This window comes from Apteryx rowi, unplaced genomic scaffold (assembly GCF_003343035.1).
Source record: "Apteryx rowi isolate R43461 unplaced genomic scaffold, aptRow1 scaffold_619, whole genome shotgun sequence".
Lineage (NCBI taxonomy): Eukaryota > Metazoa > Chordata > Aves > Apterygiformes > Apterygidae > Apteryx > Apteryx rowi.
In genome coordinates, this window is record NW_020450893.1 from 395,538 (window position 1) to 412,864 (window position 17,327).

General features: G+C 45.1%; 1 protein-coding gene across 2 annotated transcripts in view; it reads right to left on the reverse strand.

Moving 5' to 3' along the window:
* AHCY (adenosylhomocysteinase) overlaps nt 1-16,133 on the reverse strand; it is a 28,832-nt gene extending 12,699 nt beyond the window's left edge. Inside the window, exons 1-5 of one of the 2 annotated variants that reach the window (XM_026083853.1) lie at nt 15,929-16,015; nt 13,557-13,644; nt 12,995-13,070; nt 11,021-11,173; nt 2,603-2,715 (exon numbers count right to left, since the gene is read on the reverse strand). In XM_026083853.1, coding sequence (XP_025939638.1) covers nt 2,603-2,715; nt 11,021-11,173; nt 12,995-13,070; nt 13,557-13,628 — 414 coding nt within the window. In that variant the 5' untranslated portion in view covers nt 13,629-13,644; nt 15,929-16,015. Of the gene's footprint in view, nt 1-2,602; nt 2,716-11,020; nt 11,174-12,994; nt 13,071-13,556; nt 13,645-15,928 lie in introns of both variants that reach the window. The other variant, XM_026083851.1, reaches the window with a different exon arrangement.
* Between the last annotated feature and the right edge of the window lie 1,194 nt (nt 16,134-17,327).

Below are 17,327 nucleotides of genomic sequence, written 5' to 3' on the forward strand. Positions count from 1 at the left end.
ACTGTAACCAAGAACCCCTGGACTTCATCTCCTAATGCACCATCCCTCAACATCTTCCTAATGCAATACTAACTTATCAGCTTACCAGCAGCCAGACCTCCAAATCAAAACTCTTCTGCTAAGTCAGAGGTCAAACAGTATTCCACCTGAACATCTTCCTAGACTTAGAAACACATCTTGCTGTGTTGATTTTTGACACTCTTCACCATTTTCTCCTTGAGCCCTTTGTTTTGGCCAGAAGGATGGGCTGAATAAACAGATTTGATTACCTGAAATGTTACAGAAGCCAGGAATTGAAGAAACCTGGCTACCAAAGTCATGTTATGCTCTGCAAGGCAGGGGTGAAGAACTTGCCATCCACAGGGAAACTCTGGTCTCAAAGCCTGCAGCTGTGCTTTCTGCAGCCTTAAATCACCAGTCGCTCTTGCCATTACACAACAGAGGTAGTGCTCTGTCCACTATGAGCAGTCTTAAGATTGTGTATTTAAATGCAAACAGCAGCACAAAGCTTTCAAATGGGAACTATCTTGCAGTTATGGCTGATGCCACATAGCATGTGTAGTAAGTGATGTTACATGAAGGAAACACGTGGCAATATTTAGATTTGGTTTTCAGTATCACAGCTTTTGGCTGTAAAGTTCTATTATAAAAAATGCAACAATGGCTGTGTACAAAACACATTGCAGATATAACTCTGACACATTATCTGAGCAGTTACAAAATATAGCTTCAAGTTGTTCTCATAGCCTCAGGACTTGGCCATTTGCCTACCTGTAAGTTATTCTCCACATCCAGAAGTACCTGACTCAGTGCCCGTAAGTCTTGGCACAGGCAAATTTGCCATAAATACTTCAGAAAATTTGTCTTACCAATGCTTCAAATTCCAAAGCTATAACAGTGAATGGTCCTCTTTCCTAGTCCACCAGAAGATTTTCCTTGCACTGTAAGTGTTTTTGCAGAGGAAAACCGTGTTGTCAGATCTGATTCCTCATCACCAAATCCCCCACTTGCAATCAAAGCCTTCCTGGTGCCAGTGCAGTCCCATTCCCATGTGGCAAGGCAGCAGAATGCTAGATGCACTGATATCTGTCCCACCCAACAATATGTTTGAGTGGCAGAGGTGGAGGGGAACAGGACTGCCTGCCCTGTCCTCTCTCCAAATACTAGTATAGGAAGGACTTTATTGTTTAAAAGCTGGCACCAAGTCAAAATATCCAACCAGAGGAATGAAGTTTGTCAATTCATTAGATGTCTTCCTGGAGAACTATAACCATGGTTAGTACAAATCCTTTATTACATAAATGACAAATAGGGCTTGAAAATAAGCACTTGTTTGACAGTAGAATAAAGTTAGCTCAACTCTAACCCACTCAAGAGGGTTTTTTTAGAAACATCTGAATTTCCAAATCTACTGAACAGTACTAATAGTTATTGTGCAGGAGGCAGAAATCTAGGCAAAAAGGATGCAGGGGAACAGGTTTCTTCCAAAAGCAACTGGATTACAGCCCATTGGCTGGGAGAATAGAGATGCCAGGAACATCTTTGTGAGTAGAAAGGAGCTATTCTGCAGATAGCAAACTGCAGAGAAAACAGGCCAAACCATAGTGAAAAATGCCATGCCCAGCAAGAGAATGTTAGAGACTGACGTTACCCTCAGAGTGTCCTCACAGCCACAGGATACTGAAAGAGGGCTGCCCTGGAAGTGCCATTTTGCACAGGCAAGCTACACATCAGCAGCCATTATCATGATTTTCCACCTTGAAAACTATTTGGAACTGAATGGAGTATGGCACCTTGAAAAAGATTTAGCAACTAGATTTAAAAAGCATCTTGATGCAAAAGCTTTAAGCATGCCTGAAAGTCCCGCTAGTATTTCACCTGCATCCAGAAGCACTAGCACCCTTTAAATACCATTTCCCCTCCATCCTCAGTTCACCAGGATTTGTGTCAGGAAGCAGAAATACAGCTAAGCAAGGAATAAATACCTCTTGCCCTACCCATTGTAAACACTGCTTGCAGAAATATCTTGTCACACCAACCCACCTTTCCCAGTCACAAGCTCACCTAGGTCACTCTCCCTTTAGAGGTCAGTACTGACAGCAGCCTGTCATCCACCTACACTCAAGCAGCTGAAGCCTAGGACACCAGTCCTAACTGCTCTACCATTCCACTTCACTATTCCTGTGCTGCTTTCTTTTTCAGGTATTACCTGCCAGGCTAATGCGGGCTGGAACATACTGTGAGTGAAGACAGGCCCGTGGCCACAGGGACTGAACGTAGCCTAATGCAGCCATTAACTTCCAGAGGTCTTTTCATATTGTTATAATGCAGAATAAAAGGAATGCACATCCTTATACACAAGCCCTCAATGTTCTAAAAACAGGGGCGCTATCTACAATGGCATGTCACATTAGAAACATTGCAGGTTCTGCTGGCTCACTTTAAGCCACGTAGGCTCACTTTAACAACATGTCGAAAATCCGTTCAGTACCAGGTCAAGAATAGCCCAGCAAGAGTAAGAATACCTGCATGGGAACAACAGCATCACAACACCAAGCTAGTCAGACAGCAGAATATAGCACAAGGGCACTAGCTGCATTACCTTCGTGACAGAGTCGTTAACATTGATGGCTGGCACTTTCAGGGTCCCATTGGTCTTCATCTTGTACAGGTTATGAACTCCAGTGGTTGTCTCTTCTGAAATACCTCTAATTCCTATAAGTAAAGTAGAAGGATTCATCCTAGTTGGAATGAACACTGCAAATCAACACATCCAGACACTGGAACATCTTCCAGAGGCTTCCATTATATAAGCACTCTGCAGGAAGCAGGGAAGAGATGAGAACCCTCATCTGGGTCTTCAAGCGCTAGTCTGAAGCTTCAAACAAGTTCCTCTCCCACAGGACAATTAAGACAGCAGGATAAAAAGGTTTTTTTTGAAGAACAAGAGGGAGGGGGAAATCAGCTGGAAGGCCACAACAATTGTCAGAAGGTGAAGAGCTTTCCAAAGAAACAATGAGCAAGTCCCTTGCCCATTCCTAAAATTAACACTGACAGGCAAGGAAAGGGGAGGGGGACACCAAATAAGCGATTGGGATTTGAAAGCATTACCGATTTCATCTTCTATTGCCCTTCTCAGACAGCATCCCATTTCCAGCTGTGGGAAAAGGAACACAGGCAGACAAAGACCACACAAGTTTGTGGCAGAGGCAGGCGTAGACCCCGATTTTCCAGTCCTCAGCCACGAAATTGATCTCTAGATCATCCATGGCATTCCTTCTATAGCAGTTAAACACATGCATTAATACTTCATTACCAACGCCAGAGCCACTTCTGAGTACAAGTGTAGTGGCTGTTGATACCAACCATACTACATATGTTAGTGAGGAAATAAAGAGCAGTATGTGCCCAGGTGGAACTGCAGAGGGGTCAGCTTCATTAAGATGGTACTTCTTGCACTGATCATCCCTCACTCAAGACAGACAACTGATTTAGCAAAAAGTCCATCAGCATTTCTGCAGCCAGAAGATGCCTTTGACAACAACAGTAGTTTTAAGTAAAAAAAAATAAAAAAATAAAAAAAACCCTAAAAATTCAAAAGAAAGCCTGATGCAGCTTTCTGCAAAATTAAATCCAGGAGAAAGTTTCATAGAAAGCTTTACAAAGAGACAAGAAACTTATCTTTTGTATAATATTCCCACTATCTTTTAAAGCAATCTAAATATTAACCCAGCTGGAAGCTTAAGTAATTACCAGCTGGTACTGAAAGATGTTCAGCACTGCTCCTCAAGGTTAACCTATCATCTGTCTTCTCTGGACATTTGACACATTCCCGCCAGGGAACCAGGGCAGTGACAGATCACCCCACCGCGCCAGCAGGCTCTGCCTACTGAAGGTGTGTACAGACTGCATACTGCAGCTTTCAGGACAGACACTTTGGGATAGTCATCTACTCTCTATTCCTCTACATAAAAGCGGGGAAGAGAAAGTCATTTGTCTGAGCAAGGATTCATACCCAGCAGGTCTTCCCAACAACCTAGCTATCTGGTCTACTTTTTAAAGTATTAATTGACCATTTAACCTATTAAGGTCACCAACACCATTTGCAGGCAGATAATGTAACAGGTGAAATGAAGGAATGAAGTGTTCATATGTCTGCTTACTTTAACTGGATCAAGACCAATAAAGATTACAGACATTCCGTTGAGCTTCAGAGATGCTGCTCCCTCATGCTCATTACATCTTGAGAGGATGCTTAGCCACTCCAAAAAACATTGAGTTGTCAGCCTGAGCTACAAAAGCTGCAGTTTGTGATACCTTCTGCAGTTAAAAGTCGGGAAGTGCATACAGATACACGTTTTACTATTTAAGAAAAGATTAGGTCTCATTAATATCAGTAAGCAATACCCACACGTTGCTGTGAGGTTGCTCACAATAAAAGGTCAGGGCAAAGACAGTCCCCAAATTCATCCATGAAGGATTAAGCTTAAGGTTCTGTGCTTCATGCTGTAGCTTTGCACATTGGTCAATGATCATCTGCCAAAGTGAGTTCTTATGTAGATAAAGCACTGAGCAACCCAACTACACATGGTTTTCACCACAGTATGAACTGACTCTAGACCAAGGAACAAGGAAAGATTAAGTGCCAATTCATTTTTTCACAAAATGGATGATAAAAAACCCTCTTCTGCAAAATGGGTAAGATGCCCACCTCAAGTGATGTTTCTAAAGCCTAATTCAATCTTGCAAGGTGACTTGAAGGGAGCAGATACCTAGGTAAGACCATATAAATCTAAAGCACTTGGATCAACTCATAATTCAAATATACAATTTACCATCCCCAATCCTCTTGTGGAAAATCAACTGTAGTTGTGATTAAGCACCCCTCTGCCCCCCATCTAGACACTAGCAACACAAAACTTCAGTTTTATGGGAATTACTAGCAGAGTCAAAAAAAATTTTTCAAATATATCCTTGTTTGAAAACACAGCCCAGCGGTAGAAGGCCAGAGACAAAGTACTGCCTAGAAACACAAACATCTCAGAATAGAATAAAATCTTGATATCGTACCTTGCTCCAGATTACATCCACAAGCTGAAGCCATAAATGCATGACCCTGCTTAACGCTTTAAGGACCTTGATTCTTCAAGGACCTTTTGACTTGGTAGCCAGTTGTCTACAACTAGTCTGACTGGGCATGCTGCAAACTCTGGATATTTCTCCTCTCTAACCTCTCAATAATACCTCATTGCATATAAACTGAATTTGGCTAGTTGCTACATAGGGAAACACCTTGATTACTTAGAAAACCTATCTGCATAAAAAGTTACTCATAACTTAAAACGCAGAATAAGTTTTGAAACAAACCTATCAAGTCTGGCTGAACTTCAGATGTAGAGGATATCGTTTGTTCATTAAGGTCTTGAAGCATACTGTAAGATACCTATTCTGCTCAGGTATGAGCCACTGGGGGGAAAAACAGGAATTCTGCTAAATAAAGCAGAAACCACCAACACTAGTAGCAGCCCTATGAAGAGATCCGTGTGACACTTGTAGCTAATTCAGATTCACATGAAAAAAGACAGACGAAAACAATGAATACCAAGTTCTACATAAACCTGAGATTTGTGGTGAGACGATATTGCCCCTCCATGCAAGTGACCTGTTACTTGCCACTGCTTCCCCCTGCCATCCTCCAGCAAAATCCGGAAAATTGTTTATGCAGTTTATTAATTTGGGGGAGTGAAGAGAAATATTAAGTATCCAAATATCACCACCTCCCCAGACACTCAATCACTTTAAGACTGAAAATTTACTATAGAAATCAAAACAAATTGCTGTAACAGCTGTGAGAAATAAAAAGGTATCCACAGTTAAGGTACAGTGAAGAACATGAAGTTTCCTTCACTAGAGGTTGCCCCGACTGATCAAATACATTGTTTTGCTGACTTGGGAATGACATTTTATATTGACCACTGCATATTTCAAGACCCACATATGAGAAACTTATAGGGCAGGATTAATAACCGGGAGGAAAAAAGCAAACCAGCCACAAGCAGCCACTGGGCTGGGGCACAGCCCAAGGACAGAAGATGAATCGGGCTAACCAGCCCTGCACCTTCAGCTGTGCAACGGGTTCTGTCCGCAAGGGGCAAACAGATGAGGCCAGCCCATGAGCCCAGCGGCAACATGCTGACCCCGAGGCCGGCAGGCTCTGGAGAGGCGTCTCAGCGCCAGGAAGAACAACAGGGACCCACCAAGCTCTGCAGGAGCAGGCAGCTGCCAGAGGAGGGAAAGCACGGTTTCGGAGCACAGCCCCACGCGGCCCGGTCACCTGAGGGTGCTGAGTTTCTCAGAGGTAGGACGTCCGAACAGGCTTCAGGACCCTGGTTCCCACCGGAAGGGACTCAGGTGCTTTGCCACGACTGCGTGGGATGAAACGCAAGCCGAAGCGACGACCCAGCCTGGCCGGCGGCCCAGGGGCAGCTGTGACCTGGGCCTGACAGGAGCACTGCGGGCAGGTTGCTAAAGGAAGGAAAGAGGAATCTCAAATTCCTACCACAGCTGAAACAAGTGAGAAAGACAAAGGTCTATTAATAAGTCACCTTCAAAGTTCAGGGCTGAAGCCTTCTGGAAGAGCAGCTCGCTGCATCCCCCCCCCAACATCTGGGGGACACATGCCTGCAGGACGCCCGCTCCAGAACAGGGAGCGGGCACTGCTGCCACAGCAGCCCCAGCTGCTCCGGCGTCCCAGCACCTGCGGCAGGCCCTGGAGCACAGAGCTCCAGCACCCCGAGGGGAGCTCGAGCTCCGTGGTGAGACGTCGCTGCCTAGCGCCGCTGGGAGAAAAGTGGCGACGAAAAGACTCACAAAGACGGGGCGCGAGCGAGAGCAGTGTTTGGAGAACCTCCTGCACACCGAGGGAACAGAAAGAAAACTACTAGCCAAATGCTCCTGTGCGTAGCAATTTATCTTAAATCATCTGAACTCCTTTAGTTCGGCTAGCAACGCATGGATGTTTTTTTGGTTTAAAACCATGCTTAGTACTTTAAAAAACTGCTGTGAACTGCCCTACCCCTAGGTGAACTATGCAAAACATGCAGACTGACCACTTCAGTTTAAATCTTTGAGTTTGACTCGAATCATATTTCAAAATGGAATCTGTACAAGCGAGAGATGTCTAGATAGGGTCTAAAAGACTAGAAAGGTTAGATTTCTTCATGCTGAGCCGAATACCATAAATGTTACTTCTCCCACCAAAACAAAAGCTCCCAGAGCGCTCCTGGCTGAAGCGTCACAAATTACAACCCCCCAGCGGCACTGCAGCCGGCTGACCCCTTTCTAGCTTGGAAAGAGAGAGCTGGCTTTGCCCTTCTCTCACTAGTAGGTCAACCTGGAGCATGCCAGGTGGCTGCCCAGACTCCCTGGTCCTGAGGGAAATGAACAGAAAACAAGAGATATTGGCCTTCCCTTTTGCTTCCCAGACCAGCAGTTAGAAGCACGTGTACAGAGTAAATAGAGATCAGCACCTCTACAAGGAAAGAAGGCTCTTGATTAGGATAATTTGCCCCCAAAGGTCTGTCTCAGCACAGACCTTAAATAAAGTCTTAGACAGCTACACTCAACTTGGTTACGTGTAGACAGAACAAGTTCAGGCGTTGGCACCTTCAAGGCTTGTTTGGAGGTGCAGGACAAACTAAAGAACACTATCTGTGGCACAGTACAATATGGCAGCTGTAGCAAGTCTCCAAAAAGCAGCAATTTACCAAAAGTAGCAGTTTTCCAGTGCAACTGCCTGCATTAGGTACAATCATTCCCTTCCTGTGAAGGAAATCTCCTCTGTAAGGTTGTGGCAGAGACCTCCAACTCAAAACTGCCCCCTCTCTTCTGGTCTATCTGGAGACGAAGAAATATGCACTCCCCTTTCTTCAAAAGCTCTCCAGGCCGACATTTCTAAGCTTAGCAGATTTTCTTTACCTTTAAGATACCTTTACTCAGAGAATCTGATGTCATGCAACTCGGCAGCTTCCCTTCCCTGACGAAGGCCTCCCTGCTGCCCCAGGCGACATTTACGTCTGGTCTAACCTACTTTGAAACTCTGCAGTAAGAAGCACTGCCTACATCACTAGTTTCAATGACCTTTTACAGAATGGACTTAACTACAGAGAAGAGCCTACAGCAAAGGAAACGTTGAAATAAACTGAAAAAATATCGTTAAATATTCAAACCTGCTTTGCTCTCCTTCTACCTGATAAATGAACAAATCTGCATTAATGGATCATAAGTGATCCAATTTTCTCAGTCCTTTCTAAAGAGAGTCTTTTGCACAGATGCCACAGACATCCTTTGTGTGTGGGCTCGGATGCCTTTCTCCTCTATTCAGTTCTGAAGTTTTCCCTTTTCTAACTTCAGTTATCCTGGTTTTAAGGACATTTCAGTTTAGAGGAATAAGCCAGTAGTACAAAGTCATTCTGCCCTCTAATGGCAGTCTGGATTAGGGGAGAGGAAAAGCTTGCTGAGAACTTCCACATGCCTATTTAACAACACAATTCCTAGTTGAAGGAAACTTGAATGAACTAGAGACCTATTTTCAACTGTTTGTTTAGTCCTGATGTGCAACTAACCTCTATTTAACTTAGAAGTGGCTGAAACATGGAAGACAGGCAGGCAGGCAGTCCCCTCTGAAATTAGGCCAGAAAACTTGTCCAATCCTTAAGTGGCATATGGCACTTTCAGCTGTTCACTTCTGCGCACAGCTCAATTGCGTGTGCTAACACTGAGTGGCAGAACCTTTGCTAAATTCTCAGCTTTCCCCACATCTCGGAGGAGAACAACAGCATGCTGAAACGTCTTCTGTGCTCAAGGTTCAGTCTTTCCAAATATTGTGCCTGCTCTGCTGACATTACTGCTGGCCCTACCGCTCCCCCAAAGAGGTCATTGAACTGTGACGTTAATCCATTTTCAGTGACCTTCAAATATCACAAGCCCTTAGTATTTATTAGCCTCTATTATCTTCAGGATACAAAAACACTGGATGCTACACAGGTGGTTGCTACATTTAAGCAACCTTTGCAGCACAGGGCTAAGTGCAGAGCTCAGTTAAAAGGAGATGAAGGCTCTACAGAGTAGGCCCATTTCAGGAAGTTTTCCTACTTCTGAGGAGCACTGGACTGAATAGCAAAACAGATCAAGTTCCGTTGGCTTCCACAGAGATCAGTCTTGGTTAGTTCGCTGAATTGCTGCAAGGAGGCTTTTTAACCACTATCAGTCCAGATGCCACGCACATTTGGGCAAAGGAAATGTTGACAGGCAAGACATCCGGTCTAGACTCTTTTAAAAATGTAGCTGAAAAGTCACTCCTGCGAGTTTAGGAAGCAACCCAGGGCACTAGGGATGTTCCTCTTGATGGCAGACCAGAGATGGATGCAAAGACAGAAGACAATTCAACAGCCATTGCTCCACTCCACCATACTATACTGGTCCTTGCACAACAGGAGCACAAGACAAGTGAAAAGGAGGAAGGGGCTAGAGGGGAGAAAAAGGGGCAAATAGCAGGAATTCTAGACATGTGGAAGACAGCTCAGCGCAAGCAATCCCAGGAGCAGGGATACAAGTGGAGATGTGCTGCATGTGCACAGCAGGGGAACAATCCTGCAGAACAGAGGGTATGAACATGAAAAATGCATTTTGGGCCTGTGCTAATGCCAAGGAGACCAAGTGTTGTGACCAATCTTGATATTCCTTGGTATCAAATGGCAGGAAAACAAGAGGTCATCTAACATCAGACAGAGGCAATCTAGGAAGCAAAATAGAACTTTGATGGAAGAGTAGGGATCTGAGCATGGCTGAGAAGATATCAAAGAAAATCTCAGATTACAGTTAAAATAATACCAAGTAAAGTGTTCACTGCAGAAGAACAACTGATACCAGGCTGAGGGTGACGGAAAGTGAAGCTGGTCACACAGAAGCCGTTTCCTCTCTTCCTTGCCACCTACCCTCACAAGCACAATGATGGGGAGTAACCCCAGCCTCCTACGCTTGCACAGCTCTATTTGTGGCCTGCCTTCTAATTCCCCCTCCCCCATATCTTTCTCTTAAAACAGCACAAGACTCTGAACAGAGTTGATCCAGCAGGCGCCTCCAGCAACCCCACCTCCAAGGACCAAGAACAGGCAGCAGCACACTTCATGGTATCAGTTTAGTTTCTCTGTACACACATTCCTGTTCAATTTTTTTCCACATCCTAGACCAAACATGCCCTTTGGCCACACTGGGCCTCTGTGGCTTGCAGCAGCGGTGCAGATGCACGCTGACAAAGCTAAGGAGAAGCTGCCACTCTTGCTGGCACAGATCAGCGTGCTACTGCAGCTCATGCCAAATTCACTTCAGATAAATCATTTTACATAAACACGTTAGCCACACCACACAATCTATTCTCAGTTTTACTAACCTATACTTAAGGTAATAAACCAACAAAGCAAGAGTCCCAAACCTGACTCCATCAGCATCTTTGACTGTTGACAAATTGGATAAGAGTGAATGCCTTGTAGTTTATATACTGCAGAAAACTGTTCCCTTTCCAAGAAAGGCTACAGGTTGTCATGATTTCATCCACAGGTGCACTAAGACAATGAGGAGGAAAAAACATTAATGTTAAAAATATATATATGTTAATTGCAAGCAGCAGCCATTAAGCAGTTCTAAAACGCAGCCTATTTCTAGGAAGCTCTTAGCCCCATCAGCAGCACCACTTGTGATTTTCAGGTAATGAGCACCGAGAAGGATGGATGCAAGGACAGGTCACAGTAGTGTATGACAAAGCACAGACAGAAACAACAAATCCTGTAGGTAAGAAATTCTGGTCTTGGACTGTAAGTAATTTTCATGGATACAACATAGCCTGTTTTACACGTGCTTGTACCTCCTCTTCCCACCCCTTTTAAACAAGCAAGGGATTCCCCCTGAAACCTAAATGGCCTGTCGAGAGCAGCTATACCTGACGTAACAGGCTAACCATTACCTTTCAAAAGCTGTGGGTATTTGGTATGAACTAGGTTGGTAAGATCTCCACCGTCATCCAAAATCATGTTGAGGGGCTGCCCATCCTTGAAGTACAGGGTCTGCTCAATGCACCACAGATATTCCTCGTCTGTCTCCCCTTTCCAGGCAAACACTGCACAGAAACAAACACATACAGTTAGACAGTTTCTTACTCAGCATGTAGCAGATGCTTATCTGCACCAGGAGGCCAGAAAAGACTTCTGCACTGAGAAACAGATATCAGCATGAGCAGAAGTGAATTCACTTCACCTTATATTGCAGGCCACAAACTTGGTCAAAACTTTTAGTCTTATCTGCTCCCCTCTTCTTCTACATTAGGAGGGACAAGTCAGAGCAAACAAAATCGGATTGATACCGACAATGCCCCATATTCTCCCTTATTTCACCCTGTGTTACCAGGAATTAGAAAGAGACACTGGATATATTGATACAGGCAAATGAAAACATAACTATAGCAATGGCTAGCACAACAGAAAAGAGGTACCGTACTTTAGCACAAACTAAGCACCAGGTACAAGCTCTTCAGCAACCTTGAATTTAAATGGTGTTCTCCAGCACAGTGCCAAAATCCAAGCTGCTGTGCCTTCTCTGCTCTTGTTAGCACAAGCGTCTAAATCAGTAGTACATCTACCACCAGTAACATGCTGCAACCACTAACATGTTTTATCTAGCACTAGGAGTATTTTTGCCTTTCCAGGCATTTGCATTCCCAATTTCATGCTATACTTGAGTCCCAGTGGTACTCTGCTATTCAAACACACACTAACCATACAGTTTACATACCCCAAGGTGGGACACCTGCTAAATTGCCCTATTTTCATTGTTTATACAGAAAACTTCAACTCTGAGCCACAAAGAACCAATCCTGTAACTGTCCTTTCTGCAGAAACATGCATCAGTACCTCACAATGTACAAAGGATCAGCGTTCCTTCAAGATCTGGTAAATTCAATATGCAAAGCGTAATATTAACAAAAAGAGTAAGGCCAACAAAGCAAGGCAGAGGTCAAAAAACTTAGACAAACAATCCACCCCTAAACTGCTCTTCAGCTGAATTTTGGGTGTTGAGAGCAGCGAGGAAGGTGATATCAGATCTGGACAGTCCCTCATGGTCCCCTGACATCATATGCCAGAGACAGGCAGGAGGTGATGCCCACAGCTAGTAAGAGCACAGAAGCCAAAGAAGGGACCACTTTCTTCCATTACTTTAAAATGGACCACAGCTGGGAAAAGATTTGCAGCAACAGGTAACAATAACAGAAATGGAAGACACTGCCCAAAACAGAATCAGGCTGTCAGAAATGAGATTCAGCATCTGCCAGCACCAAGGCTCAGGCCATGCAGTTCCCAGCATGCAGACTCATGAGGACTGTATGTCCTAAAGCTGAAGAGTGCAGCAGACAGCTTAACGTATTCATGCTGATCAGCAAGAAATTGCTGTTTACTGGAAGGTGGCAAAAATAAAACAGCAGCATTTTATAAACCACTTCAGGGATGTTAGACTGCAACACAACTGGCCTAGCCCTGGCCTTAAAACATCTTGAGCATTGACCCTGTGACTGTTACAGAGCACACTGCAGTCAGCATCTCCCCAACACCAGTTAGCACCAGGCTTACCAGACACCTGTGTCTAAACACACCTACGCACCAATTTCTTTATTGCCTAGCCAGTTTAATCATCTCAGTGGCCAGACTTAAAGCTGCCAGCACATAACCTGGATCCTTTGTAGTCTAACACAAGATCAGTCATTCTCAGGAGTGCTAGACTGTCTGATGCAATGCAGCTTGAATGTTCTCTTGTGTAACAACCACTGCTTTGATGCACTATTTCTATCCTAAAGCTTATTCTTAAGAGCTTGATTTGGGCGCAGTTTGATTTAGCTAGAACAGGCAGTACACACTAATTCATCAGAGCCAAATTAGAACAGACTTACCAGGGATACCAGCTTTCGCAATAGCAGCTGCCGCATGGTCCTGAGTGGAGAAAATGTTACAGCTTGACCATTGTACCTGGAAAACAACCAAGGTTTTATTTGCTGAGCAAAGTTCTGAGATATCAGGCATTCTTGTCCAGAAACAGGAGTTAAAAAGGGAGCAAGAGCAGAAAGGCATATTAGTGCAAGTTTCTGACCTTCTCAGTAGCTCTGCAAAAGTTACAGGAAAACTAAGTATCTAAGTAGGACAGGGAGAATAATGCTAGTTAGGGAGAGAGCACAAGGGAGCTTCAGCTGTGCCATACGTTCAGGCATCTCCTTACTCATGAGAGCTTCTGCCAGACAGCCACAGCATACATTCAGCTACAGACCTGCAGTGCAAAGTATGGTGGGTTTAGAAAGTCTGAGTCAATAAAGTTCAGATTTTCAGGAGAGCCACATAGCGAGTGTCCAGTGAGGAATGCGGACGCACAGCAACACGCCTGCTGGAACTCAGAAGGGTCAGAAATGCAGCTTGAAACGCTACACTCGATCAACAGGCATTCTTTAAGATTATGCTCACCCAACTCCCACTCTGTGCTCCAGTCATGGAAGTTTTTCCAGCTGAGCTAAGCATTTTCCACACAGAGTTCATAACTAGGCTCAGGCACCTAGAAAAGCAACAGCATGCCGCTGAGTTGCATTGAAAAGTATCTGTGCACCTATTGCAACTCACCAGCTCCCTAGAAAGCACTGCATCTGACAGCCACATGCTTGAGTTCTTACTCTATCCCCTGCAGGGCTGACTGGCAGGTATCCGCATGCTTATTTATAACAAATCTTAAGGAGAGAGGGCAATAACGTATAATCCTTCATCCTGTTTTCACACACTCATCCAATTTTATCAAAAATGGATTTACTTCAGAGCAAGGCTACAGTAGAAAGCCTTGTGGTTCCCCATTTGGGCCTACACAACCAGTGTTTGTTACTGAAAACATATCTGGAAGGAGTATAGGAAAACTGAATTCATGAAGTCAAGCCCTCTCCCTCGTCTGCATTCTTCTGAGCTCCCATGTCAGTACAGATGCCATAAGGAGGTGTCACGAAATTCAAAGCATACTGAAAACGTATATATTACTTGCACTTGAAGCAAGATACAAGATAAAAGCCACTTTTCAATTCTGCATCCCCAGATCTGTAACACCAGTTTGTGAAAATGACACAGATCCAAGAATAACTGGCGTACCTGACAGGCTCAGAGACTAATATTTGTACCCTTCTAGCTCCCTGGTTATGAAAAGGATACATTTCTATTACCATTTCAGAACTCATGTGGACCTGAGGCACAGAGTATTTATACCATTTTTGTTAGCCTAGTCAAAAAAGGGACATCAAGTTCACTACGCTGCACAGGGAGCCACATCCTCATTATGTAGGGTATGCTTTCTTTACAGCTTCTCTCCTCCCTCCCAGGCACTGAAGTTCTGGCACAATAGATGAACCAGGGCTCAATCCAAACGGAAGTCAAACCTAAACCAACACGTAGACATCAGGACAAGAGGGGAGCTGACAACCAAGTTATTCCCCTAATAATTTGGATGAACCCCAGGGGACACCGATCTGGCATTGTGCTCAGGCTAAAGCAGTTTGGCAATGTTTAAGCACCCAGCTACTGCCTAGGCCAGCCATACTGGGAGAGAGTAACTAACAGGAGCAGCAAGGAGCAAATTCAGTGGCTACTGCTCACTTTTAAATTTTGAGGGAATAAGTTTCCTATACAGAGCAGTTAGAATCAAGCCTGGACTGCACCTCCAGGTCAGAGCTGCTCCTTTTTCCAGAATCCTTTAACAATGCACCATTTACAACAGCGAAACAGCTCTAAATAGGCAGAAGAACACCTTCATGCAGAACAGCATGTAGCCTACAGGTATCTAGACCAATCCCACACTTTTTGAGGAAATACTTTAACCTTTAGGCTGTTACAGAAAAGACCTTCCCCTTCTCCCAGTGCCTTTTGATCAGTGTGACACTGATCAACTCTTAACCACTTGGGCACCTGCTCGCAGGAGGGAGGGATCCAGGCTCTAGAGTCCACACAGGCAGAGATACCTCTGGGCAGCCTAGGTTCAGGCAGCTAAACTTCAGGGAGAAGGGATTTCAGATGAAATGCTGTGCTTAGCATAATCCATCATCAAGCTCCAGTCAGCATCCTGTTCAGCAGGCAAGCTATGCGGATTGTGCTAAGATGCCTAGCTCTCCCCTCATGCCCTGTATGACATTTGGACTTCATTCTGCAAGCCGGGCACAGGGCATGATGCAGGAGACGGCTTATAAGCATCTCAGCCTTTAATACAGACTGAGGTAACTGGTCCAAAGTCACACAGTGAATTCAGAGTCAGTGGAGTCCCCGGCCCCTGATTGCTGTCTCCCTGTTGTTTTCCTGCGCAGCTCAAGGGCCAGCAGGAGCTCTCAGATGGCTTCATTAGTTTTTGCTGACTTTACCAGGACATGGAGTGGTTCTTAATCCAGGTTAATCTGCGCTGGAAGCAGTCACTACAGATTCAGCATAACCAACATACCAGCAACAGCAGTGCATGCCTGAGCACAGCACAACTGTGTGGGCGCAGCTTTTGGCACAGCTCCTCAGGGTGCTGTACAGACAGCTGCTTCCAGGCCTGAGGGGGTTGCTGAAGTCACCAACCCTGCCCTGGATAAAATGGGCACTCGGGAAGGTGCAGCTTGCCCACACCCCAAGGGCACATGCGTTCCAGGCGACAAGCCTTTTGCTGAAGGAATGAAGAGGTAATCCATCCACCTGGAGACTGCAGCGTGCTCTCTTCCGAGAGGTGCAGAAGTTTGCCAGGATCCCCTAGGGTAGTTACGTATACAGAAGCAGTGCCCTAGGCAGAGCATTACCTAAGCGCACACTGAAGGAGAAACTCGAAGACACTTTACCTCAGCTCCCAGCTCTATAAGGGTCTCTATGAGAACTGCTGTCTGCACAGTCATATGAAGGCAACCTGCGATACGTGCACCTTTCAGTGGCTTTGATGCAGCATACATCTCCCGCATCTTCATCAGCCCTGGCATCTCATTCTCCGCGATCTCAATGGCCTTGCGACCCCAGTCTGCAAGGCTGATGTCAGCTGCAAGCAAAGGAGGACAGGCGTTAAATAGCTGAGGCCTTGGCATCTGTTCACACGCTTGCAGATAGCACTGGCTGCAACAGCTGAACTGGACACCGAACAGCTGGGAGACAGTTGAGGGAAAAACAGACCCCATCCTTGTTACTCCCTGATTTTGTACTTTGGTACACAGGCTTTCAAACTAGTTCAGACCACACTGTGACCTAGTGTTTGGAAGCCCTGAGGCCCATTGATTCAGTAGGCCCCTAGCCTTAAGCACCCCTCTTAACTGATATTGCCCAATGTCTGACACTTCCTATCGAAATTTACTTCCCTAGTACCACGACTTGCAGTGCAGGGGCTGCCTGTAGAGCAGTAGCTTCCCCACGGAAAACATGCAGAGCATACTCCCCACCAAGGGCTCCAGGTGCTGACTCCAGCCCAGCTCCCCCCCCTTCACCGTAAAAGAATAAGCTTCAGTGTTCCTAGAGCCTTTGCTCCACAGAGATAATTTTCAGGGCACCTATTCCTAACCTTGTGAAAAGAATCTACAGCAGGAAAGTTCACCAGAAAATGAAAAAAAAAAAAAGACATTTACAACAGTCTACTGGGGTAGAGAACACAGAGCTCTCTGGATCTCTAAGTCCAGTCTTACCCACAAAGGCAATAGGCTAAGCAGCTAATGCCTAGGTGCACCATTTTGCAGCACCAGCCAACGCTGAATGCCACCATTACTTGGTTATCTCATTCACAGAAGCTTTTCCGGGGCTTCCTAGTTTGATTAAGAACTTGGTCAGACAATTTTCTTTCAGCTACCTAGAGGACACAGTCCATTTCAAGCATTAAGGAAAACTAGGACCTCTGAATCAGGCTGCCTGCTTCAACACAGGCAAGATAATTGCATTTTGTTCCAGAATGAAGCCCAGGGGCCACTGAAGCCATTGCCTACGCTTTGGCTGACTCTTGCATGACCTTTACACCAACGGAGGACACCGAAAAGGCCCAGGAAGTGGAAGGACCATGGAAATCATGACAAGAGAGGGGTTTCTTAAAACCCATCCCTTTTAAGGACTCAGCAGTTTTACTAGGGCTGCTAAAAAAAAGCTCTATACCATTTTGGGTTCACAGCCCGCATTCTTTCCTCTAAGGTGAGTTCTTCGTGGATTTGACCCTCAGGGCCAAAAGTTCCTCTCTCTGAATTTAGTCTTTGCAGAATGCACAACTCTTCG